At 42.8% G+C, this 25,823-nt stretch overlaps 1 protein-coding gene across 1 annotated transcript; it reads right to left on the reverse strand.

Moving 5' to 3' along the window:
- Nucleotides 1–918: 918 nt before the first annotated feature.
- On the reverse strand, nucleotides 919–20,284 carry tdrd15 (tudor domain containing 15). Its single transcript, XM_085998188.1, is given in 5 exon segments — nucleotides 919–951; nucleotides 4,259–4,286; nucleotides 4,288–5,799; nucleotides 5,801–10,502; nucleotides 20,085–20,284. Coding segments are annotated over 5 exon segments (6,303 nt in total). The 5' UTR covers nucleotides 20,113–20,284.
- Nucleotides 20,285–25,823: the final 5,539 nt, after the last annotated feature.

The following is a 25,823-nucleotide window of genomic DNA, read 5'->3' on the forward strand; positions in this document are numbered from 1 at the left end:
TGTTAGGCTGACTGGCCTGCAGTGTCCTGGTTTATCCCTCTCCCCTTTCTTGAATAGTGGTATAACATTAGCAGTCCTCCAGCACTACTCCTGTATCCAATGAAGATTCAAAGATTGTGACCAACGCCTCTGCTATTTCTACCTTTTTGCTTCCTTCAGCAACCTAGGTTGCAGTCCATCTGGATCAGGTGACTTATCAACTTTCAGTAATGCTAATCCTTTTAGCAAGTCTTCTCCATCTATTATCATCTTGTCCATAACTTCCCTCTCATCTTTTAGTGTAACCTTCACATCATCTGCTTCCTTTCTGAAGACAGATGCAAAGTACTCATTTAATACTTCTGCCATGTCCTCTGCCTCCACATGAAGATTTCCCTTTGGGTCCTTAATAGGCTCAACTTTTTCTCTAGCAAACCACTTACACTTTATATGTTGTAAAAAAAAAAATTTAGGGTTCAATTTAATGTTGCCTGCTAATGTTTTCTCAACCTCTCTTTGCCTCCAGTATTAACTTTTTCAATTCCCTCCTGTACTTTCTCTAATCGTCCTGGTTTTAACTGAATCTAGCTCTTGACATTTGTCATAAGCCTTGGCTTTATTTGAACTTATATTTCTTTTGTCATCCAGGGCACTTTAGCTTTGGATGTTCTACTTTTTCTCATCAAAGGAATATGCCTATTTTGTACCTGAACTATCTCTTCCCTGAATATCCTCCATTGTTCTGTTACTGCTTTACCCTTCAATCGCCTTTTCCAATCTACCTGTGCATTGGTCCCTTCTTAAATCACTGAAACTAGCTCTTCCCCAGTTTAGCATTTTTACCTTCAATATTTTCTGGTCGCTTTCCATAATTACTTTAAACTGAATATAATTAGAAGATAGCAAAGGAAAAATAGGAATCAAGAGGCAGGTTAGCATTCAAGAGTTGTTCAAGTTTCTAGTTCTTAATACCTAAAAAGAAAAATAATTTTTTGTTAAATGTAAGATGAGACTAAGGATGATGTGGAACTGCGGACGAAGACAGCTATAGTATAGATTTGTGCCAAAGCTTTTGAAGAAAGGTTGATAGCGGGGCACAGTAGAGAGGGTGGACTGTTCTTCAATGCAGTATTCCCATCCAACTTGCAACATTCATGCATATTGGACAGTGCTAAACATGAAAGAACTTAGAAACATAGAAACTAGGAGCAGGAGTAGGCCATTCGGCCCTTCGAGCCTGCTCCGCCATTCAACGAGATCATGGCTGATCATCCAAACCCTAGCACCCGGTCCCTACACCGACAGCCATCCCACAGAAGCCCTATCCCCGTAACCCCACGTATTTAATCCCCCCCTAACACTAAGGGCCAATTTTTGTCATGGCCAATCAACCTAACCCGCACATCTTTGGACTGTGGGAGGAAACCGGAGCACCCGGAGAAAACCCACGCAAACACGGGGAGAATGTGCAAACTCCACACAGACAGTCACCCGAGGCCGGATTTGAACCCGGGTCCCTGGCGCTGTGAGGCAACAGTGCTAACCACTATGCCACTGTGCTGCTTGGGAATAAGGTAGTATCCTAATTTGTCATTTAGAAGCCTCAGTACACCAAGACCCACCAATATCTAGAGACTGAAAACAGATTCAGAATTAATGAAGTTGGTTATTGCTTCCATAAAATGACTACGTGAAACAAAATACATTTTTCTGCAATCTTTGTTATTTATGACCAGGTCTACCTCCCAGAGCAACTGAATATTACAAAAATGTAATAAATGCAGTGACAATTAGCATTATAATCCTAAAGGAGTATGTTTCATGGGATACATTTCCAGCCAAATAAAGATAAATAGCCATTAAGTGGCATTTATATTGCTTAAAAAAAATGGATGAGAGAATACATTCAGGTACTAATAACTGACTGTTGTTACGAAAAAGCTGCTGGGTCATCAAAGAATAGTTTAACCACCTGTGTTATATTAGAAAAAAGCAACATTAAGATACAGACTCAGAAATTCAAGAACAGAAGTAAGCCATTCAGCCCCTCGAGCTTGTTCTGCCATTCAATTAGATCATGGTTGATCTGTAGCTCAACTCTATTTACCCAGCTTTGATCCATATCCCTAGATACCCTTACTTAACAAAAATCTGTCGTTCAGTTTTGAAAAGTTCAATTGATCCAGAATCCACAACATTTTGGGGAAAAGAATTCCAAATTTTCACTATGCTTCGTTTGATAAAAATGCTTTCAGATTTTATTCCTGAATAGCCTCTCTAATCTTAAAATTGTGACCCCCTGTTCTTTATTTCCCCACCAGAGAAATTAGCTAATCTGCATCTACCCTATAGAATCCTTTTTGCATTTTAAACACCTCAATTAGATAATCTCTCAAGAGCACCCAAATTTGGTAAGCTGGGTCATTTGTATGGCTAGGTCACACCCTAGGTGCAAGTCTGTGTGGGGGGTCAGAACATAAACACAGCTGCAGGCCTATGAGGCCTACAATTGCTTCAGGGTCTACCAGCTGCTGTTGGAGAACAGCAGACAGAAGGCTCCAGGCCAAAAGATCATAGGGAGGCTACAAAAGATGCTACTTGCCAAGTTTGCAGATGATATGAAGATTTGTGCACGCGTTGGGACTGTGAAGATCAAGGGAAATGGGCCCGCGTTTGGCAAATTACATTTAACTTAGAGAATTGCAGTGTTATGCACGAGGGTAGGACCAATGCGAAGCATACCTACACCTTACAAGGATTAGAACTGAAAACTGCAGTAAAAGAAAAAAATCTTGGTATCATAGTTCACAACTCTCTAAAGGTTCACAACCAATGCAGTGAAACCATGACTAAAGCAAATAGAGGCCTGGGTTGCACTCACAGGACTATCCATTACAAAACAAAACATACCATTTTGTCCTTGTACAAGAACTTGGTCAAGACCGAATTTAGAATACGGTGTCAGTTTTGGGCCCCCTTATATGGTTGGCAATATAGCGGCTTTGGCAAAACATCAGAAGAGGGCCACAAGAATGATTCCCCATTTAAAACACCTTAGCTACCCAGATAGGCTTAAAGTGCTGGGTCCATAAACTTTAGTAAAGCGTAGACTCAGGAACAATTTGATTGTGGTCTACAAAATAATGAAAGAATTAGACTGTGCACACTGACGAATTATTTCAATTAGATCGGTTGGAGTGCACCTGGGGTTATCTGTATAAATTACACAAGGGAAGAAATAAGTTAAATGTTAGGCAGTTCTTCTTTTCCCCAGAGAATAGCAGATCTATGAAACAAGTTACTGGCTTGGGCGGTGAGTGCTGAATCTCTGTGTAGCTTCAAGAGCAAGCTGGATCGGTTGCTGGCTGGGGCGGAGATCGCATCATACAAGAGGTAGGTACTAAATAATAGAAGTCATGGTCAATTGTGGTCTCCTGGACTAGTTTTGATTGTTAAAGGGATGGGAGAGGAATTTTCCAGATTTTTTCCCCCTAATTGGCCCTGGGTTTTTGATCTGGTTTTCCACCTCTCCCAGGAAAATACATGGCACCTACAACAACAACAACAACTTGCATTTATATAGCACATTTTAACATAGTAAAACATCCCAAGGCATGTCATCAGACAAAATTCGGCACCTGGAAATGGGGGGGGGGGGGGGAGAAAGAGGCGGGGGTAAAGAGTCTCCTCACGTGATGCATCAGGCATCACCAACTGTATTGACCAGCTGGTCATCTTCTATCAGATGTTTTTATGTTTTCAAGCCTCCCATCTCCTCAAAATGGAGACAAGTCATAAATGATTGTGAAATGGAAGGGCAAGGAACACCTCCTTACACTTCTCTCCATGGCTGACCTTGTTGTAGGCCCAGTCCACTTCTTTAGGGAAGTACTATAAATCTTAAAGCAACATAAAAGGTGTTTGCTGGGGGGGGGGGGGGGGGGCCGGGGGGGTGGTGGCGCGGAAACCCAACATGGCTGGTTTCCACCCAATTTTCCTCTCCATAACACTTGGGAATTGAGCTTCCCCAGGTGCTATTGAAAGGAATAATAGGGAAATGAAGTTTACTACCTTTAGAACTTTCATGTAACTCAGAAGATCTTCCTTATTTGTGCAATAAATTTTCAAAATAAGTTGAATTAAGTACACCAAAGACATTGCTACATTTTAAATTATAAAAACATCTCAAAATTTGAAAAGGTATTTCTATTACAGTTACAAAACAAACATCAGAATGCCATTTATTACAAAATAAACATTTTAGAGAATCAATACTCACATTTGTTGCTGAATAACTGGATTCAAATCTCAGTGATGGACTCTTCATTTGGTAAAACAACTGTAAGGTCATCACTGTTTTTATGAAATTGTCGATCTAAAATGAGTCCAGTCAGTACTTGAAAGATCTCCACAGAACTGATAACAGAGTCTTTAGTGGAAGAGTTGTCAATTCCTTTCAGAAAAGCAGCATGTCCTGCAGAAACCAAATCTTCTGCTACACTCTTGTTATTTATGACAAGGTCTACCTCCCAGAGCAGCTCAGCAATACGCTGTCTGAAAAATACAGTCAAATTTTGCTTGTTTAAGGATTTTTGAAAGAAAATGATAGCTTCATCTGTCCAGTTATGTCCCATTGAAGGCACAATACCACTTAAACTGCAGGGATTAGTCAAGCGTGGCACTTCCGCAAGCTCTTTAGGAAGTGCCCTTAGTCTGCTCAAATCTGAAGATGGTATGAAGATATAATGTCCGTAATCAACAGCTCTAGCAAGAACAAACTGTTGAGAGACTTCATAAATTTCCACTCTAGACCACTGCTCATCCGTGGCACACTTGATTAGACAACTTATACCAGGATTCAATACGTCTTCAGGTAGAGGATGAAAATTCTCTGATAGTTTAGCCAGAAGTAAAGATAGTGTTTCCATTGTCTCAAATGTATCTTCAAGCTGAATGTAGAATTCTGAGGGGTCAATCACAGAAGTAGCAAAGCCAATGTACTCTGTTCTAGCCTGGATAGGGCCACACAAAATGGTGTTCAATGATGATAAGCATCTCATGCTGTTATCAACAGAAAGCAAAGTTTCTGATAACTCCAAACATTGTTTGTTTGCTATATTGATCTCCATTTCTGTAAAAGTCATCTTATTCATCCATCCATCCAAATCAGGTAAACAATCTTGCGATGCAGTATTTTCATAGACCATTGCTTGATGTTTTTCAGCAGCGGAGATAGCATCTTGGCTAACCTCAACCTCCCAAACTCCAGAATCCAACTTTCTAAGCAATCTGATAAATTTCTGGTCAATTAATAGAATCACAGGAGATATTATATATTCTTTTAATAGCTGCTTAACATTTTCAATGGTATTCCATGGACATATAATGACTTGTTCAATAGAGTTCAAAATGTCATCATTTAGTATTTTACACTGTTGCAATAAAAAATTCTCAGCACTACCATAGTCCATCAACAGCACCATTTCACCTCCCCAGTAAAGAAGTTTGATTGTACATTTGTCCTGCTCAAAACATTGTTTGGACTTTACTAAAAATCTTCTTTCAATTGCATTCAGAGGCAGAATTCTTCCTCTTTCTACATCTTCATCAACAGCCAAAGTCAAGGGAAACAGCTCCTCAGGACTGGCATTAAGTTTAATACTGAAGTCTCCATTGTTTGACACACTTACTAAATTGAAAGCTTTAATGAGCCAAACAATTATTCTTGAACACATGGGCCTCTTAAGTAAATTTTTATCTATCCAAAATTCAAGTTCTTTGTTGGTTTTATACTGTTGCTCACAAGACATAAATTTTGTAGTTTTGTTTTTTATCCTGAACATCAATTTTCTCAGGTACATTCCTTATATCCTGTGAAGACAGACCCAGCTCAGGAAGATACGTTTGTATTTCTGAAGCTTTGTGGAGCGCCAAAGCCCCCTGGCTGAAAGACATGCTAGCTGCCAACTCACTTCCTAAGAATTTGCCAGCTGACGATCTAGTGCTATGACTAAAATGTACCTTCCACAACTGACTAGAATGTTGCACAAACTCACAAACTATATTTTTCCTAGTTAGCTCATTTGTAAAAAATGAAACAGCTCCAGAGCACCATAGGCCATCAGATAGTTTACCCTGCAATACTCGCTTTGGTAAGAATTTCTTCTCAAACAGGTCTGATTTAGAATAAGTCAAATCAATATCTGTTATGTTAGCAAGATCAATGAATTTTATATGCAATGGGTTTAATTTGATTTCTTTTACAACACAATACAAAGCATCATTTTCTATAAACTCATCATTAACATCTCTTACTTGTGTATTCTGAAAATTCTCAAGTCTAGCTTCAGCAATTGCTGCACCACTTATCTCTTTTGGAAGATCTGGGGTTCTATGCTCATGTGCTAGTTGTATGAAGTCAGAAGAACTATTTACATGTGAAATACATTTTTCAAACTTTAACCTGGTCGTCAGCCCAGGTTGAGGCAAATCTATCAGTTTCTGAAGAAGCCATTTGTCCCAACGGTGCTTCCTCATTCTACAAATCATTTGAAAACTGTCCCTTGCATTTTGTGCTGCAGCACAGTTTTGCACAAGACGACAAAATATAGTAAGTGTCAATGTTTCCTTGGAGGTAATCACATCATGAGATGCCATGTTAGTCTTCCTTCGATGGAATGTAGTTTTGCCTGCATGGACTGTTTCACTACAGTTCTTTTTGTTACATGTTTTTTTTAACATTGGTAGATGTGAAGTAAATTTAGGGGCAATTTTGTTTTGGCAATACTTAAAGTTTTTATTTGTGCAATGTTTTCTTGTCCTGCATGGTATATTTTCTTTAAGACTGCAGTTCTGGTCTCTATTTTTATGTCCCATATAATATAGGTCTGTTCTCAAAAAGGAACGGATCAGTCTGTTTGTTTCTTTGATCAAGGGTACTAAGTAATCAGGTTGCTTACTTATCAGTTGTTCTGAGGAAGGAACTATTTTTGTTGGGTGGAGAGAATTATCACTTTGCCATTTTGTTTCACCAAGGCAGCTTATCTCTCTTCCATAATGATATGGCATGTGCTCGGTTATTTGAGCATTGATTTTCACACTTCCATCATAAAGCTCAAGAACCAACTGACCATCAGACTTCTTTGCTACTACAAAGGCTTTCAGAGGTTTTCCCACCACAGTCTCTTTAAATAAGGTGATAACTTTATCTGGCAGTTCATCTGGCAGTTTCTGAAGATGAAGGGACAAACAGCACTTAACTGCTTGCATCGGTATCAAAATCAGCTCTTTTGCTTCTTCAGGAATTGGAACCACATCATTTTTATTAACAATCTCTGTGTTTCCATAGTCTATGAAAAACACTTTAAAATGTGCAGGCGATTGCACAGAACGGGCTATAGCACGATACCATTGACCATCTTCAAAATATTTTGCTAAGCACATACTGGTTTTGCACAAGTCTAATTTTTGTTCTTGCATTTGTTTACTAATAAGGTTGACCTCAGTCATAAGTGTATTCACAACTACAGTGTTCTTCTCAAGTTGACAATAGAATTTTGACAGACCAGACACATGAGTTACATACACCTTCTCTTCACTTCCAATTTTTATACCATGGGCACTGTAATAATGCGTGTATAACTGAACTGAGGGACTAAATGCACATGTTGATTCAACGGATGTGGCTAGGCCCATGTCCAAAAGTAACTGGCATACATTAATAAATGGAGTGTGAAGGTCTACCACATTGCACAGACGCTTTCCGTCCATCAGAGCCATTGCAAATATTGTACATTTAAGATCCACGCCAGAGGTCAAAGTATCGTCAATGAATTGCTTAAATTTATTGCAGGAAACTTGATCCCAAATAGTAGGGTCATGGTTTACAGGTTGAATTATGTTGTTAAGAGTGCATCTAAATGCCTGTCCTTCTAGTTGAACAAATTCTGGATTAATAGCACAAAGATTCCTCATAGCTATCTTTTGTTGGATACCATAATCAACAAACAATATAGTAACCTCTTCTTTTGGAAAATTCCTTTGAATAACTGATGCTCTATACCACTGGCCATCCTTGGTGTATTTTGCAACACACCCAATATGTTCAAGTTGAAAAGCATCCCTTGGAGTACTGTAATAATGTTGGATATTACTCATAAGCAACTGAAGTTGATTTGATTTGCTTTGCAGTTGGCACCAAAATTCTGCTGGAGAATTTACATGAGAAACTCTCACATCGAGAACAGATCCAAGTTTAAACACTTGTTGTCGATATGGGGATGTTACCGTGGACTCTCTAGTCCATGCTGACATGGTAATATGTGCACATGGAAAACTATTTTTCATTTTAACAGCTGGAAAGAAAGCAGTAGAAACCTGGATGTGTGAAACTGGAATACTGCATGAATTTTTGAACTTCGAGTTTTTATCTGTGCATATCCTTTTCTCACTTGTGGATGATTTTGTTCTAGTTCCTGAAAACTTCAGTTTACATCTTTGTTGAGGCAAAGTAACATTTGGTTGTACATTCCAAAAATCAGCATACCCAGCATTAAGCAGCAGCGTACTAATAGATGACAACTCTATGCACTCTGTATCTTGCATATCAATTATATATCTGCTGCCCTGTTTTGAGATTACTTCAATAAAAAGTTGTTTGTTGAATACAGCTTTCTTGAAGAAGTTATTGGCATCTTTAGTCCACACTTCTTCGATAGGAAAAACATGAGCAACAGAACAGTTCATAGCCAAAGCGGGCAGATATGTGTACTCAGGAAGCAGGGATTTAACAGTATTAAAATCTACAACTTCAGCATTTCCAAAATCAACAAAAAAAACTCTGAGTTGGTTGTCAAGTACTTCAGTAATAACCGCTCTGTAGTAATGTAGGTCTTTGCTATACCTAGCACAGCAAAATAAACCAGGTGCTGGTTTCTGAATCAGTTCTTCACTTATGCCAATTTTGCTGTAGTGGTCTGCAATGCTGTTCATTAAACATTCAAATTCATGATTGTATTCCGATGTTCGAATCCAAAAGTCAGATGGGTTAATTACATATTCAACAAATCCAACATAGGAAGCATTTACTTTCATCTCATCAGATCTTAAATTATGATGTGTTGATTTACATGTTACTTTCCCAGTTGCTGCCATCTTAGTTTCTGAACCTTTTCCAAATTGTCCTTTGATATCCTTATTTTCCTCCTCCTTTGGGCCACACTCAATCTTTGGATTTACTTCTGATAACATTCCAGACATCTGATGGATGTTAATATTTTTGTGATTGTAGAGTGTAACATAGTATAAATGTTCTTTACAGGAGTAGGAATCGATGCAAATACTTAATGTTTCCTCAAACAACGATTCCTTGAAAATTTCAGTCTGCAAACTTATCCATTGTTTTGTTTGGTTTGGTAAGCCAGTTAGTGCACAAGGAAATGACATCAGAGGCATCATAAAAAAAATTGGCATCAATTTTTTAATATGATGAGGAAATACAACTTCGGTATTTCCATAATCCATGAACCAAACTTCTACCTGGCCAGAAGTTAAGAGTTGATTTACAACTCCCCTGTACCATCTTCCATCTTTACCTTTTGCAGCACAGAGTGCACCAGAATTATCAACAGGTTCATCACTTAATTCTTTCCCTTCTCTTTCATAGTAACAATGCATGTCTCTAGTCATTGCTTCTAGCTCTGAAGCCAGTCTTTTCAACTGGCAGTAAAAGTTATGAAGTCCTGAAGCACATGTTATTTTTACTGTCTCTATAATACCAGTTTGCAAACTTGGGCTCAAAACATCCAAGATACGTTGGAAACTAGGAGATAATATAATGGCTTCATCCAGCACAGGCCTCCAGCATTGTTTATTTGTGCACTTAAGTTTAGTATTTTCATAACCAGGGCATCCTGGTAAATCTTCTGATATGTTCAACACAAAATGGAAAGTATTACCATCAAGAATTTTTGCAAAACCAAGTTCAAAGAGCTTTTGGTTAACATTGGGGACTTCTACTAGAACAATTTGGTTCATTAAGATACCTTCAACGTAACCTTTGATTTGAGAAGTTGCCAATGATGAAAAACATTGAACTGCTATTGGGGACCATATTCCTTTTACTGGCACTATATTGGCAAATATGCCACATACTACTTTTGGAGGCAGTTGAAACAAATTCTCATATGCAGGAGCAATATGTCTAGCATTAACTGTCAACACCGTCCCAACATCTATGAGAAATACTTCGTATGATTCTTCATCTTTTCTTATTACCCTTCCTCGATGCCACACCCCATTGTAAACATCCTCTGCAAAACAACACTCATCAATTGCAATGTTGGCTCTAGTCTTTGTTGCATTCTGTACTTCATTATGCAATATATGATAGTCCAATTCACTTATGTTGTTGTACCGACCCCAAAAATGTACTAATGTTTTTTCTGGATGACATTCCACACGGGTTATATTCAGATCGACGTGCAAGGTGTAATCAGGTGAAGCAAAGGTTGAACACATAAGGCCTGTAAAACAAAGATTAAAAAAAAAACATTTAAAAAGTAGGCCATAGCAAGGAGTATAATAGGGGCAACTTCATTAGACATTTGACAGTCTCTTAGGTTGAAAATATCAGACAATTGGATTTTTGATTGTGTTGGATATATAGATTTGAACAAAGCAAATGCCAGGGTAAATGGCTAAGAGCACGCACGCACGCACGCACACACGCACACACGCACACACGCACACACGCACACACCTACATGGCTATTCTTAAGTAGCCTGCAATCTATTGAAAGAACTTCCATTGATATCACAACTTTCACTTCGACTTCCCACAGGTGCAGGCACTGTTTCTAGATAGGAAAACATGACATTACGCTTACACACAAGTTCCCACATACAGCAAATGCAATGAGTGACCAGTTAATCTATTTTGGTTGAGGAATAAATGCTGGCCAGGACAATGGGAGAACTCTCCTGCTCTTCGTTGGATAGCAGGTGGACAGGGCCTCGATTTAACATATTATCTCAAAAGAAAGTACTCTCTGAATACTGTGCTGGAGTATCAACCTAGATTATATGCTCAAGTCCTGAAATGAGGCTTGAACCTTCTAAGTCAATGGTGAAAATGCCGTCACGGAGTCAAGATACACTTAGGTGTCTAAATGTCATCTTGGCTCAGTTTTAAAAAAAGTTGTAAAACTACATGAACAAAGACAGACAGACACACAACCTTCACAGGTCATCCTAATGTACCTTACATATTAAGATTATTAAAGATGTATTTAACTATGCAATATTTTTTCTGTGATTAGGATCTATCACTAGGAGTGGTTTTGTGATATGGCTTCAAAATGATTCTGCTTTGAATGTTCTGTTCAAAAACAAAATTACTCAAAACAGGCATAACCTCAGTGCCTCCATTTTCAGGCACTACTGTCCTGCTCTCTGGAATTCTCTTCCTAAACTTCCCTGTCCTGCTTAATTTCTCCCCACATTCAAAAGCCTCCTCAAAAGTTACCCCTTTGATCCTGCAATCAGACACCTCCTCTTAACTTCTGTTTGTTGTCTGAATTTCCCTCTACATTCTTGTCAAGCACATTGGGATGTTTTGTTACGTTAAAGCCACTATAGAAAAGTAAGCTGCTGTACCATAGTAAAACTGTTTCAGTAGTTAGATGTGATGATATCTGGACAAATATGAAAAATAATTAATGGACATGATGCCATCTTTGCATAAACAGTACATTAAAAATTTTCAAGTTTTATAAACTATGGAAGAGATAGTTTAAAGCGGTTTAAAACTAATACCCCTTTGATGTAGTTTGGTTGGTTTACAAAATGAAATTCTCAATGAGCACGATGGTTAAAAGATCATTTAGATATAGATCATTTGCATATACATACATTCGGTTAACTAAGTTATTATTATTATTGGTATATATAGGAGCATGCATGAATACTTTTCCAATTTCCTATTTGGCATTAAACTCATTCCTCAAAAATATTGTAGGTTATCAAATACAAGGAAAATAAAATCCTCCATTTAAATACATCTACTCTTCTTAGGCAGTCCCTCGGAACCGAGGATGACTTGCTTCCACGTTAAAAATGAGTTCTCAGGTGACTGATGAGTCCAATGCAGGACCTACAGTCTCTGTCACAGGTGGGGCAGACGGTGGTTGAAGGGGCGGGTGGGTGGATGTGCGCTCCTTCTGCTGTTTGTGCTTGGCTTCCGCTTGCTCCCGGCGAAGAGACTCGGGGTGTTCAGCGCCTTCCCGGATGCTTCTCCACTTTGTACGGTCTTCGGCCAGGGATTCCCAGGTGTCGGTAGAGATGTTACCCTCAAATTCTCCTTGGAAAAAGTGTGTCTTTGAAGCGTTTCCTCTGCCCACCTGGGGCTCTCTTGCCGTGTCGGAGCTCCGACTAGAGCGCTTGTTTTCAGAGTCTCGTATCGGGCATGCAGACGATGTGACCCATCCATCGGAGCTGATCAATCATGGTTAAATCGTTGATGCTGGGGATGTTGGCCTGAGCAAGAACACGGACGTTGGTGTGCCTATCCTGCCAATGGATTTGCAGGATCTTGCAGAGGCAGCGTTGGTGGTACCTCTCCAGTGCTTTGAGGTGCCTGCTGTACACGGTCCATGTCTGAGGCATACAGCAGGGCGAGTATCACTGCTGCTCTGTAGACCATGAGCTTAGCGCCGGGTTTGAGATCCTGGTCTTCAAATACTCTCTTCCTCAGGCCACCGAAGGCTGCACTGGCACACAGAAGGCGGTGTTAAGACTTCATCATCGACGTCTGCCCTTGTTGACAGTAGGCTCCCGAGGTATGGAAAACGGTTTACGTTGTCAAAGGTCTTCACAGAATCCCCACAGTGCAGATAGAGGCCATTTCGGCCCATCGAGCCTGCACCGACACATATCCCACCCTATCCCTGTAACCCCACGTATTTAATCCCCTAACACTAAGGGTCAATTTATCATAGCCAAATCAACCTAACCCGCACATCTTTGGACTGTGGGAGGAAACCGGAGCACCCGGAGGAAACCCACGCAGACACAGGGAGAATGTGCAAACTCCACACAGACAGTCGCCTGAGGCCAGATTTGAACCCGGGTCCCTGGCGCTGTGAGGCAACAGTGCTAACCACTATGCCACCGTGCCCCCCTTGTCGTGGATTTTGATAATCGGGGGGGCAGTACTGTGTGGCGGGGGCAGGTTGGTAGAGGACCTATGTCTTACGGATGTTTAGTGTAAGGCCTATGCTCTCGTGCGCTTCGGTGAAGGTGTTGACGATGGTTTGGAGTTCGACCTCCAAGTGAGCACAGATGCAAGCATCGTCTGCATACTGTAAATTGACAACAGAGGATGGGACAACCTTGGATTTGGGCTGGAGGCAACGGAAATTGAACAGTTTCCCGTTTGTTCTGTAAATTAGCTCCACTCCAGCGGGGATCTTACTGAGGGCGAGATGGAGCATTGCAGCAAGGAAGATCGAGAAGAGCGTTGGTGCGATGACACAGCCTTGCTTGACCCCGGTCCGTACGTGAATTGGGTCTGTGGTGAAACCGTTGGTCAGGATCACGGCTTGCATGTCATCGTGAAGTAGGCGGAAGATGGTGACAAACTTTTGAGTAGGGTTGTGAAGGGGTGGAAAGTTTCCGGTAAATTTCTAGAAATTTTCCACAGGAAGTTTAGCTTGGGAATTTTGCCCAAAAAAGCACATGCTAGCATAATATTGTTTTTCTTTGTATTTATTTCTTTTCCCCCCCCCCACCCCCCCACAGGTCCCCTCTTAAAATTACTAAGAGATGGAATCTTAATTATTAAGGAATTTCTTAATCAATATAGGTTTATCTTCTTACTTGGCTTGTTTTAATAATTACAAGTTGTGTGTGTGACTGTGAACAAATGTGTCCCGATTGGTTGGATAAGTGGATGAACGATTAGCTCCCTCTATTGGTGATGTAGTGTCGTGCGTGCACAGGTCATGCTTCCATCACATGGAGCATCAGGAAAATTTACTCACCCTGTTGCAATCGTGCTGATCGACCGCAGTTCGACACAGACGAATGCCCTTTATTTCCCTGCATAGAACAATGCGACGTTTACCGTCGGATGTGTGGAAGCATTTTACCCCAGGCATTAAAGATGGAAAGACTGCGTACATGTGCAAACAATGTACAGAGCCATATGTAAAGAATGCCACAAAGATGCAGCAGCATTTATCCCAATACAACAACTTTACTCAAAGCTCACAGCAGTCAGCCCAGAGCTCCTCTGCTTCCATTCAAGAAGATGATGGTTCACATTCAGCATCAGGCTCCTTATCAGCAGCAACTCCTGGCCCACTTGGAAGGTTCTTTGATACAATGGATAACCATAGCCAGAAGAATGCAGATGAGTGCCTTGCGCGAGCTGTATATGCGACAGGCTCACCCCTCATGCTCACAGCCAATGTGTACTGGAAGAGATTTTTCAATGTTATTCGCCCTGCATACTGTCCTCCCACCAGACATGCTTTGTTATACTCAGCCTCCAGCAAGTAAGTAGACAGAGTCCAAGGAAAGCTCAAAGAAACGATAGCGATGGCAGACTGTGTTGCAGTTATCTCAGATGGGTGGTCAAATGTACGAGGGGAGGGCATCATAAACTACATCGTCTCCACTCCTCTCCCAGTGTTCTTCAAGAGCAGAGATACGAAGGACAACAGACACATACATTGCTGATGAGCTGAAAGTGGTCAACAACGATCTTGAATCACAAAAGGTCTTTGCAGTAGTTACTGACAATGCTGCGAATATGAAGGCTGCTTGGGCTCAAGTGGAGGAGGCCTACCCTCATATTACGTCTATTGGGTGCGCAGCTCATGGGCTCAACCTGCTCCTCAAGGACATCATGGGTTTGAGAACCATGGAAACACTGTACAAGAGAGCCAAGCAAGTTGTTAAGTATGTCAGGGGAAAACAGGTAGTTGCAGCAACCTACAACTCCAAGCAAACGACAAAATACAACACCACACTGAAGCCGCCTAGCAACACTAGATGGGGTGGCGTTGTCATAACATACAACAGCCTTCTGGAGGGTAAGGAGTCGCTGCAAGAAATGGCAATATCCCAGTCTGGGGATATGGAAACCACCATCAAGAAAATACTGCTGGATGATGTGTTTTGGGAGAGAGTGGTTAGCAGCCTTAAACTACTCTCACTAGTAGCATCTGCAATTGCTCAGATTGAAGGAGATGACGCTGTCTCGTCAAATGTTCTCAGGCTTTTTGCCGATTTAAAAGAACAAATCAGCATTGCCCTACCCACATCCCTGCTGCTCAAAGCAGAGGAGAAGGCAATTGTTCAATTCATACAGACGCGTCAAGAATTTTGTGTCAAGCCGATTCATGCTGCAGCATACATGCTGGACCCAAAGCATGTTGGGAGACCAATACTTTCCGCAACAGATCAACAGTGCTTACAGTGTGATTTCTACCCTCTCACGCCACCTCAATCTGGACGTGGGCAAAGTTCTGGGAAGTCTGGCAAAGTTCTCTACCAAGCAAGGTCTTTGGAATGGGGACGGGATATGGGAATCATGCAAGCATATCAGTGCACATACCTGGTGGAAGGGACTCTGTGCATCTGAGGCCCTGTCACCCATTGCATCGGTGATACTCCAAATCCCACCTTCATCAGCGGCCTCTGAACGAAACTGGTCACTTTTTGGGAATACGCATACAAAGGTGTGACTAACAAGAGAGTGGAGAAACCGGTGGCTATCCGGGCGAACCTACAACTTATTGAGCCAGATACAGAAGTGTCCACCACACAGCTAGACAGTGACACAGAGGAGGAAATGGACACATCAGAGCCAGAGTCAGAGAATCAGGAGGAGCAATGATGAGTAGAAGACTCAGAAGGGACAAAATAAGGACAAATTACAGGCTAAATAAGCTGACGCTCTTTTTATTTTATTTTAGATGGGTCTTTTTTGTGGGGGGTTCAATGAAGTCCAAAATTATACCCTAAATAAAGTTTTGAAAGCCTGTTTTTATTTGTATGGAACAGTATATCTATTTTGATGACAAAGATAATAAGGGTCAGAGACAAAAACCATCAGTGTACAAAAAAACTCAAAATTCCCAAAAATTCCCATGGAAAGTTTCCTCTTAAAAATTCCCAGAATTTTGCAACCCTAAATCTATCCCAGTCTTAAAAGCTCAAATTGACCCAGCTTCCACAGCCTTTTGGGAAAACAGAGTTCCAAATTTCTACTATCCTTTGTGTGAAAAAGTGCTTCCCAATTTTGCTTCCGAATGGCCTAGCTTTACTTTTAAGATTATTTCCCATTATTCTTGATTCACCCAGTTTCTCTGTATCTACCCTCTCAAATCCTCTTAACATTTTAAACACCTCGATAAAAATCACTCCCTCAATCTCCTATACTCAAGTGAACACAAGCCAAGTTTATGCAATCTGTCCTCAATTTGACCCGTGAAGCCCTGGTATCATTGCAGATCCAGCATTGACTCTCTCCTCGGAGGCATACAAACATACTGCTTGAGCAAGGAGTCCCGCACACATTTTAGGAATACCATTCTCTTTTCTTCATTTATTCTCTCCCTATCCCAATCAATGAGCAATGAGTGGGTAATTAAAATTTTTGAGAATAGTTTTGTTTATTCCTACTCATTTCCCTGATCTAATTACAGATTTCCTCTTCCATTTTCCTCCCAGAACTAGGGGGTCTGTAGTACAACTCTATTAATGTAACTATCCTTTTTTATCCTTGATCTTAATTCTTATTTTGTGTTGTAAATTTAAAAAGCCAGGTAGAATAGTCACAATATCTTGATGTACACCACTCTTATTCCCTCTAAGTTACAATTCTGCACGCCAATATGCTCTTCCAATATCCTCACTGCTGAAATTGCAATTCATTGCAGTGTCCTACTGCAACTCATTCTTTTCTAGGACCTCAAATCCTCCCTCAGTTCTTTAAAACAAAAATGTCAGTGATGAGATGCAGATAGGTTATTGACGGTTTGGTTAAGCCAGATACATTAGTGCCACAGCTGCATTCATTTTTGCTGCATGTTTTCAGAAGTGGCTCTGACTCAAAGGCCTATGCTATGTTCTTCTATTAAACTTATATAAATTGCAATTTTGAGTTTCTCAACAAGGTAGATGCTTGAAGCAAGTCTGAGGTAATTTAATTTCATCCATAATAAAGTTAAAAGAAGTTTGCCACTTTTGAATGGATTCGATGTGGTGAGTTTTGTGGGTAGAAATTGTATTATAAAGAGGACAAAGGTCAGACTGTCTTAGATTTGTTGCAATTTTGAAATTGCTATTGTGTATGTTTACAAAAACAACAAAATAAAAGCAGTGATCACAAAACATGTGCATGATAGTTTGACATTTGGTTACTATGATTTCCAGGTCAAGGAGGTAGAAGCAGAAAGTTAAGTTTAGAAGGGAAACAAGTAGGTGAGGACAGACATATACATTTTAGATGCATTAAAGTAGTATGAGGGTGACATTTTTTGGTGGAGCTAGTAGTAAAAAGTTGTGCGAATTACTAAATTGGATTGCTTTAGCTTTTATTTGTTGTCAAAAATGAAATGCCGCAGGAGAAAGCCACAGGCAAATGTGGCTCAATAAAGACACTTTACAGCAAAATTAAATGTACCGAACGCAGCAAAATTAAATGTGCACACGCACTACCCACTTGGTATTCATAGAATCAGAAGTTTACAGCACAGAAGGAGGTCATTCAGTCCATCGTGTCTGTGTCGGCCGAAAAAGTGCTATCCAGCTTAATCCCACTTTCCAGCTCTTGTTCCGTAGTCTTGGATATGCACTTGAAGTGCCGTAACCGACAAGCACTTTTTAAATGCGATGAGGGTCTCTGCCTCTACCACCCTTTCAGGCAGCAAATTCCAGACCTCCACCACCCTCTGCATCACCGTCGGGTGGTCATGAAAGGCACTATATAAATGCAAGTCTTTCTTCTTTCTATGAAAAAGTTTCTCAACTCCCCTCTAACCCTTCTACTAATTACTTTAAATCTATGCCCCCTGCTTCTTGAGCTCGCCAAGGGAAATAGGTCCTTCCTATCCACTATCTAGGCCTCAATTTTATACACCTCAATTAAATCTTCCCTCAGCCTTCTCTGTTCCAAAGAAAACAACCCCAGCCTATCCAAACTTTCCTCATAGCTATAATTCTCCAGTCCTGGCAACATCCTCGTAAATCTCCACTGTACCCTCTAGTGCAATCACATCTTTCCTGTAATGTAGTGACCAGAACTGCATGCAGTATTCTAGATGTGGCCTAACTAGTGTTTTATACAGTTCAAGCATAACCTCTCTGCTCTTATATTCTATGCCTCGGCTAATAAAGGCAAGTATCCCATATGCTTTCTTAACCACCTTATCTACCTGTCCTGCTACCTTCAGGGATCTGTGGACATGCACTCCAAGGTCCCTCTGATCTTCTGCGCTTCTGTGTCCTAACATTTATAGTTTATTCCCTTGCCTTGTTAGCCCTCCTCAAATGCATTACCTCACACTTCTCTGGATTGAATGCTATTTGCCACTTTTCTGCCCACCTGACCAGTCCATTGATATCTTCCTGCAGCCTACAGCTTTCTTCCTCACTATCAACCACATGGTCAACTTTTGTATCATCTGCAAACTTCTTAATCATACCCCCTACATTGAAGTCTAAATCATTGTATATAGCAGAAAAAGCAAGGGACCGAGTACTGAGCCCTGCAGAGCCCCACTGGAAACAGCCTTCCAGTCACAAAAACACCCGTCAACCATTACCCTTTGCTTCCTGCCACTGAGCCAACTTTGGATCCAGCTTGCCACTTTCCCTTGGATTCCAAGAGCTTTTACTTTTCTGACCAGTCTGCCATGTGGGATCTTGTCAAAAGCCTTGCTAAAATCCATGTAGACTACATCAACTACACTAACCTCATCGACCCTCGTTACCTCCTCAAAAATGTAATCAAGTTATTCAGACACAGCCTTCCCTTAACAAGTTCCCTTAATACACATTGAGTTCAACAATTTCAGATAATTATCCCTGCCCCCATTTTTCATGCAGTATGATTTTTGCCATTCCCATTTGCAATATTTTATGTTTCCTGCCTCTTACAAAAGTACAGGGTGTTCTTTCAATTCCTTCCTCCCCTCCTAAATCACACCCCCCCCAAAACCGGGTCTCTGCACCTGCTTAATATCTATTACATCTCCAGCTTTTTCCAGTTCTGATGAAGGGTCCCAGACCTGAAACGTTAACTCTGTTTCTCTCTCCACGTATGCTGCCGGGCCTGCTGAGTATTCCCAGCATTTTCTGTTGTTATTCCCTTAATACACACCTTTCTAAATGACGATTAATACTGTCCCTCAGAATTTTTCCAATAATTTGCCCACCACTGAGGTTAGGCTGACTGGCCTGTAATTACTCGGTCTATCCCTTTCTCCCTTTTTAAACAATGGTTAGCAACGTTAGCAGTCCTCCAGGACCACACCTGTAGCCAGGCAGGACTGGGAAATTATGGTCAGAGCCTCCACTATTTCCTCCCTTGCTTCTCTCAACATTTTTATTTGGGTCTGGCGATTCAGTATAGAACAATTCACAATGTGGTTAACTGCATAGATTCTACTTCCTTCCACCACTTCCAGTACAGAACGTCAGCTCGAATATTGCACCAGTTTAAACGTGAAGAAAATAATTAATTTAAAAGGGATTGGGGGGGGGGGGGGGGGAATGTGGAATAGTTGACAAGATCCGCCACCATTTGAAATGTCTTCAGAGATGACGCCGGGCCAGTTGGGCCCAGGGGTCTGGCCTGCTTGTAGAGCTTCACTCACTCTTTCCCTTCCTGCCCTTTTCACGGTACTCTTTCCAGCTCACTGTTCCCGCCCTGCTGTTGTTAACTTGTGCCTGGCGCGCACTCCTCTCTCAGCAGCCTGCCGGCTCTGTGTGTGTGTTTTTGTTTTTTCCCCCTCCCTGTGGACACGGATTCCGCGCACCATCCCTCCGCCCCCCCAACAACAAAAAAAAACATCTGCACGCGGCCGCCTTCGTACCTGTTGGCGCGCTCACCACTCCATTCATGACCAGCTCCGGCCGGCAGCTACTCCAAGCCACGCGCGCAGCCCGTTAAGTGGCCAAACGGCACCGGCGCGTGATTGCGCATGCGTTCACTCGCGCGCGCGGTCAGGACAGCTGGAAGTTCAATGCCAGAGCGCCTCGCCTCAAGCGGGAGACATGCAGCACCTGTCTTTTTTTTAAACCCCCCCATCAGAAGTACCAACAAAGCAGAGATAAGAGTCAATATCAAGATTATGCAAAAGCAAAATACTGCGGGTGCTGGAAATCTGATATAAAAACAACAACTGCACAAAATACTCAGCAGGTCAGGCAGCATCTGTGGAGAGAGAAAAGCGAAGTTAACATTTCAGAATTCTGACGAAAGATCATCATCGACCTGAAACGTTGGGGGCGGGTCAGGTGGCCGGTGGGTTCCGATCCCGCCTCCGCTGTCAGGCGAGAAAAAATTGCGATTTTGCCCTAATTGGGCAAATGATTCCCAGCGTGTGCGAACCCCTGGCCCAATTCGTTTTTTGGGCCTGAAACTCGCCTCTGATGATGTAATTTCTCCAGCTGCATTTAAGGGCTCCAAGCAGCCTTGGTTCATTTTCAGCCTAAACGCTTGTGTTTGTGTAGTAACCTGGGAGGTTATGAGTAACCTGATCCACCAGGTGGTGCTGTGGCAATTGGTCTCCTGAGTTAAGTCTGGTCTGCACTGGTTGTACTCTTTGTTCTTGCTGCCTCATGGCAGAAGCTTTTATGTGCAAGTGTTGATTAAACCATGTTACGGAGTTAACCTGTGTCCGTCTCCATCTATGGCCACCTCAAGATACCACATATGGCGACGAGAATAAAGCACGGAAAAGTTTTGGTGGATCAGTCATAGTTATGGAGTATTCGGAAGAGGTGCTCGGGTTGGTTAGCAAACTAGTCGGAAAAGCACGAGGCTAGGCCGCGGGAGTCGAAACGGAGTTTGATTTTTTGGCTGAAGTGACCGGACTCCAAGGATGGCAGGAACGGTAGGCTCCGTGGCACCTTTTGACAGCAAGTCGCAGTCTTGGGAGGAGTATTGTGAAATACTGAGCCATTTCTTTATGACAAACGAGGTGGACAGTGCTGAAAAGAAAAGGGCCATTTTACTGAGTTGTGTGGGAGCGCAAACCTATACACGGATGAGGAATCTGCTGAGCACGGAGCGGCCAGGAGAAAAATCTTTTGACGAGTTGGTGAGTCTACTAAAGAATCATTTCAATCCGAAACCTAGTGAAATAGTACAGAGATGGAAATTCAACTCGAGGATTAGGAGGCCGGAAGAAAGTGTTACTGAGTATGTGGAGGAGCTTCGGAAGCTCGCACAGGACTGTAATTTTGGAAATACGCTCACAGTCATGTTAAGGGACAGACTAGTATGCGGAGTTAACGACGACAGTATACAGCAAAGGTTGCTGTCAGAAGAAGGATTAACGTTTGAGACGGCACTTAAAAAAGCATAAGCCATGGAGACGGCTAACAAGGACATTAAGGATTTAAACAGTATGAGCAAGGAGAAATGGAGTAAACCAGTGGGAGGAGCTGTTTTCAAGATGGAAGCTGGCGCGAAAAGTCCACCAGTCGGGGTTGGGGATTGCTACCAATGTGGCGGGATGAGCCATTATGCAAAGGACTGCAGGTTTGCAAAGGCAAAGTGCCACAATTGTGGAAAAATAGGGCACTTAAAGAAAATCTGTAAAAGGGCAGTGAGTGAGAGAAGCAGTGCTAAAGGGGCAAAGCATGCTAAAGGGGGGAGGGAGAAGTACACAAAGCGGGCAAACTACATACAAGAGGAGGAAGAGTCTAGTGAGGAGGTTTTCACTATATACAGTATAGACACTTCAAGGCCCAATGTACCCCCTCTCACTTAGTATTTGATAGTGAACGGAGGTCAAGTAAAGTTTGAGATTGACACCGGATGTAGTGTAACCATAATGTCACAGACTGAGTACGCCAAGCTATGGGGGGAAGCAAAAGTACCAGAGCTAGGTACATGCCCCATTAGTCTCAAAACCTACACAGGACAGAAGGTGGACATTTTGGGGGCAGCTGAAGTACAAATGGAACACAAAGGAGTCACCAAAGAGCTTACGGTGGTAGTGGTAGCAGGGTCAGGGCCAAACCTGTTAGGGCGAGGGTGGATCAGTGAGTTGAGTGTGGACTGGCAGGCAATGAATAAAATGGAGGACAGTACAGAGGCACTGCAAGAAGTGCTGATGAAGCATGAGTTAGTGTTCAAGGACGAACTGGGCACCTTAAGGGGAGCCATAGCCAAGATTCAGGTAGCCAGTGATGCCACGCCTCGTTTCTTTAAACCAAGGTCGGTACCTTTTGCAATGAAAACCAAGGTTGAGGCGGAACTAGATCGCCTGCTAAAGGACAAAGTAATAGAACCAGTGAAATTTTCAGACTGGGCGGCACCAATAGTCCCGGTATTGAAGCCCGACGGTAACGTAAGGGTGTGTGGTGACTATAAGTTAACAGTGAACAGAGTATCATCACTGGAACAGTACCCCATTCCGAGAATGGAGGACATGTTAACATCGCTCGCTGGGGGAGAAAGATTCAGCAAACTGGACATGAGTCATGCGTATCAGCAGATATTGCTAGATGAAGAATCAAAAAAGTTTGTCACAGTGAACACGCACAAGGGGCTGTTCACGTATGCCAGGTTACCATTTGGTGTCAGTTCTAGCCCAGCAATATTCCAACGGACTATGGAGGGCATTCTGCAGGGCATTCCAAAGGTGGCCGTGTACTTAGATGATATTCTGCTAACAGGAAGTGACGATCAGGATCACGTAAAAACACTGGACAAAGTGCTACAGCGGCTGGAAGAGGCGGGGCTACACCTGAAACGGAGTAAGTGTAGTTTCATGGAGAAGGAAGTTACATTCCTGGGACATCGGGTGGATGCCACAGGCCTCCATCCATTACCAGGGAAAGTGCGGGCAGTGCAGGATGCACCTGCACCCACCTCAGTGACTGAACTGAAAGCCTATCTAGGGCTCCTGAATTATCATAACCAGTTTCTTCCAAACTTATCGATGTTGCTGGCACCCCTGCACAAACTGCTGAGAAAGGAGGAGCCATGGCGTTGGGGGCCAGAGCAAGCGAAAGCATTTCAGCAGTCAAAGGAGCTACTTCAGTCCAGCAGGGTGTTAGTGCATTACGACGAGAAGAAGGAGCTGATAATGTCCTGCGACGCATCACCCTATGGAGTGGGGGCAGTGTTGGCCCACCGCATGCCAGATGGAGCGGAAAGGCCCATCGGGTTTGTTTCACGCACACTCACAGCTGTGGAAAAGAACTATTCACAGCTTGATAAAGAGGGGTTAGCCATTATATTTGGAGTAAAGAAATTCCATAAGTACATATATGGAAGGAAGTTTGTAATCAGTACTGACCACAAGCCTCTTGTTAGCTTACTGAATGAGATGAAAGTGGTGCCGCAAATGGCATCACAGAGAATAATGAGATGGGCAGTAATACTAAGAGCCTATGAATATGTGATCACGTACAGAGCCGGCAAGGAAAACGGGAACGCTGATGCTCTCAGCCGCCTGCCCCTCTCAAAATCTCCTCGCAGTACTTCCCCTGAGGAGCACGTCCTGATGCTGGATCAGGAGATCAGTCCCCTGATGACTTCAGCACAAATCCAGGGCTGGACAGCCAAGGACCCCGTTCTGTCAAGGGTCCGTGAGTATGTGTTGAAAGGCTGGCCAGATCACCGTGAGGGACCGGAGTTCGCGCCGTACAGACAGAGACAGCACGAGCTCAGTGTCCAAGATGGATGTGTGCTATGGGGAGCACGCATCATAGTCCCAGAGCGGGGACACTCTACTTTGATGGAACAGTTGCATCAATCGCACCCAGGAATGACTAGAATGAAAGGACTGGCTAGGAGCTACATGTGGTGGCCTAACTTGGATGCTGAAATTGAGTCAAAGGTAAAGTCATGCACTATATGTAAGGAACAGAGGAAAGCACCTGCCGGGGCACCACTCCATCCCTGGAAGTGGCCCAGCAAACCCTGGAGGAGAATTCACATAGACTATGCGGGACCTTTAATGGGCAAAATGTTTTTGGTGCTGGTAGACGCTCACTCAAAGTGGATCGACGTTTATCCAGTGAGCTCTGCAACGACTGATGCCACACTGGATTGTCTCAGGAACAGCTTCAGCACGCATGGTATTCCAGAAATGATTGTATCCGACAATGCACAGTGTTTTGTTAGTGAAGGGAGCAAAGAATTCATGGTAAGGAATGGAATCACACATGTCACCTCGGCTCCATATCACCCAGCCTCAAATGGGTTAGCCGAGCGAGCCGTGCAGACTTTTAAGGAGCTCATGAGGAAGAGCTCAGGTGACACCCTGGAGACCAAGCTCAATAGAGCCTTGTTTAGTTATCGTATAACACCCCAAGCTACCACGGGGCTTTCTCCGGCTGAGTTGATGATGGGGAGAAAGTTGCGGTGCACTGGGTGATACACCCAGATCTGAAAAGCAAGGTTGAGACAAAACAAACAAACCAAAAAGCGTACCATGACAAACATACTAAAGCTAGCCATTTCGCCATTGGGGACTCTGTGTACACCCAGAACTTCGGCTATGGACCTAAATGGATACCAGGACTAATCCAGGACATTACAGGACCTGTGTCGTACTCTGTGTTACTAGGGGATGGTCGAGGGGTTTGTCGGCATGTGGATCAGCTTTTCAGCCGGCAGCAGGGGGAACTGCCTCAGATGGAACAAAGGGCAGTAGAGGAGGCTGTTCCAGAACCCAGCACGGCTTATAAGGTGCCAGTGGACACTGGTACTGCCAGGCCACAGCAGGACAGAGTAAAACCAACATCAGAGACTACTCCAATCTCAAGTGCGAGTGAATCTGAGAATCCACCACAAGTGGAATTAAGATGTTCACAAAGGATTCGCAAGCAACCAGAAAGACTTATACAAACCTGTTAAATTAGTCAGGGGTTAACCATGGTTAGAGCATACTGGTTAATTAAAATGTAGTACCTAGTAAGGGTTATTGTTTAAGAATTGCATACGGCAATCTTAAGTGGGGAGGAGTGTAGCAACCTGGGAGGTTATGAGTAACCTGATCCACCAGGTGGTGCTGTGGCAATTGGTCTCCTGAGTTAAGTCTGGTCTGTACTGGTTGTACTCTTTGTTTTTGCTGCCTCATGGCAGAAGCTTTTATGTGCAAGTGTTGATTAAACCATGTTACGGAGTTAACCTGTGTCCGCCTCCATCTATGGCCACCTCAAGACACCACAGTTTGCTTCTGTTCATAATAGTTTTTTGGAGCTAGTGGAATGTTGACTTCAAGGCCCAAGGCATCACCACACTTTAATGATGACTCACTCCATGCTCTGGTGGAGGGAGCCAGAGCACAAAAGGAGGTGCTGTTTCCATCCTCTGGGAGGAACAAACCTCCCCAGCAGACCAAAGCTGTGTGGCTGCAAGTTGCCCAGGAGGTCAGTTCCAGATCGACGTGCAGCAGAGCCTGGCTGCAGTGCCGAAAGAGGTTCAATGACCTTGTCCGAACAGGCAAAGTGAGTGTACCATCACATTTACCCTCACTCTGCTCCCCAGCTCCTCTCAGCACCATCACTCTGCATTGTCAACCTATTCCTGCACATCCCACTTTACCCTTACATCCCTTGCACCCTTAACCAGTCCCTCTCTCTATATG

Source organism: Somniosus microcephalus, chromosome 9 (assembly GCF_052327205.1).
Source record: "Somniosus microcephalus isolate GS21.2 chromosome 9, FLI_Smic_1.0, whole genome shotgun sequence".
Classification (NCBI taxonomy): domain Eukaryota; kingdom Metazoa; phylum Chordata; class Chondrichthyes; order Squaliformes; family Somniosidae; genus Somniosus; species Somniosus microcephalus.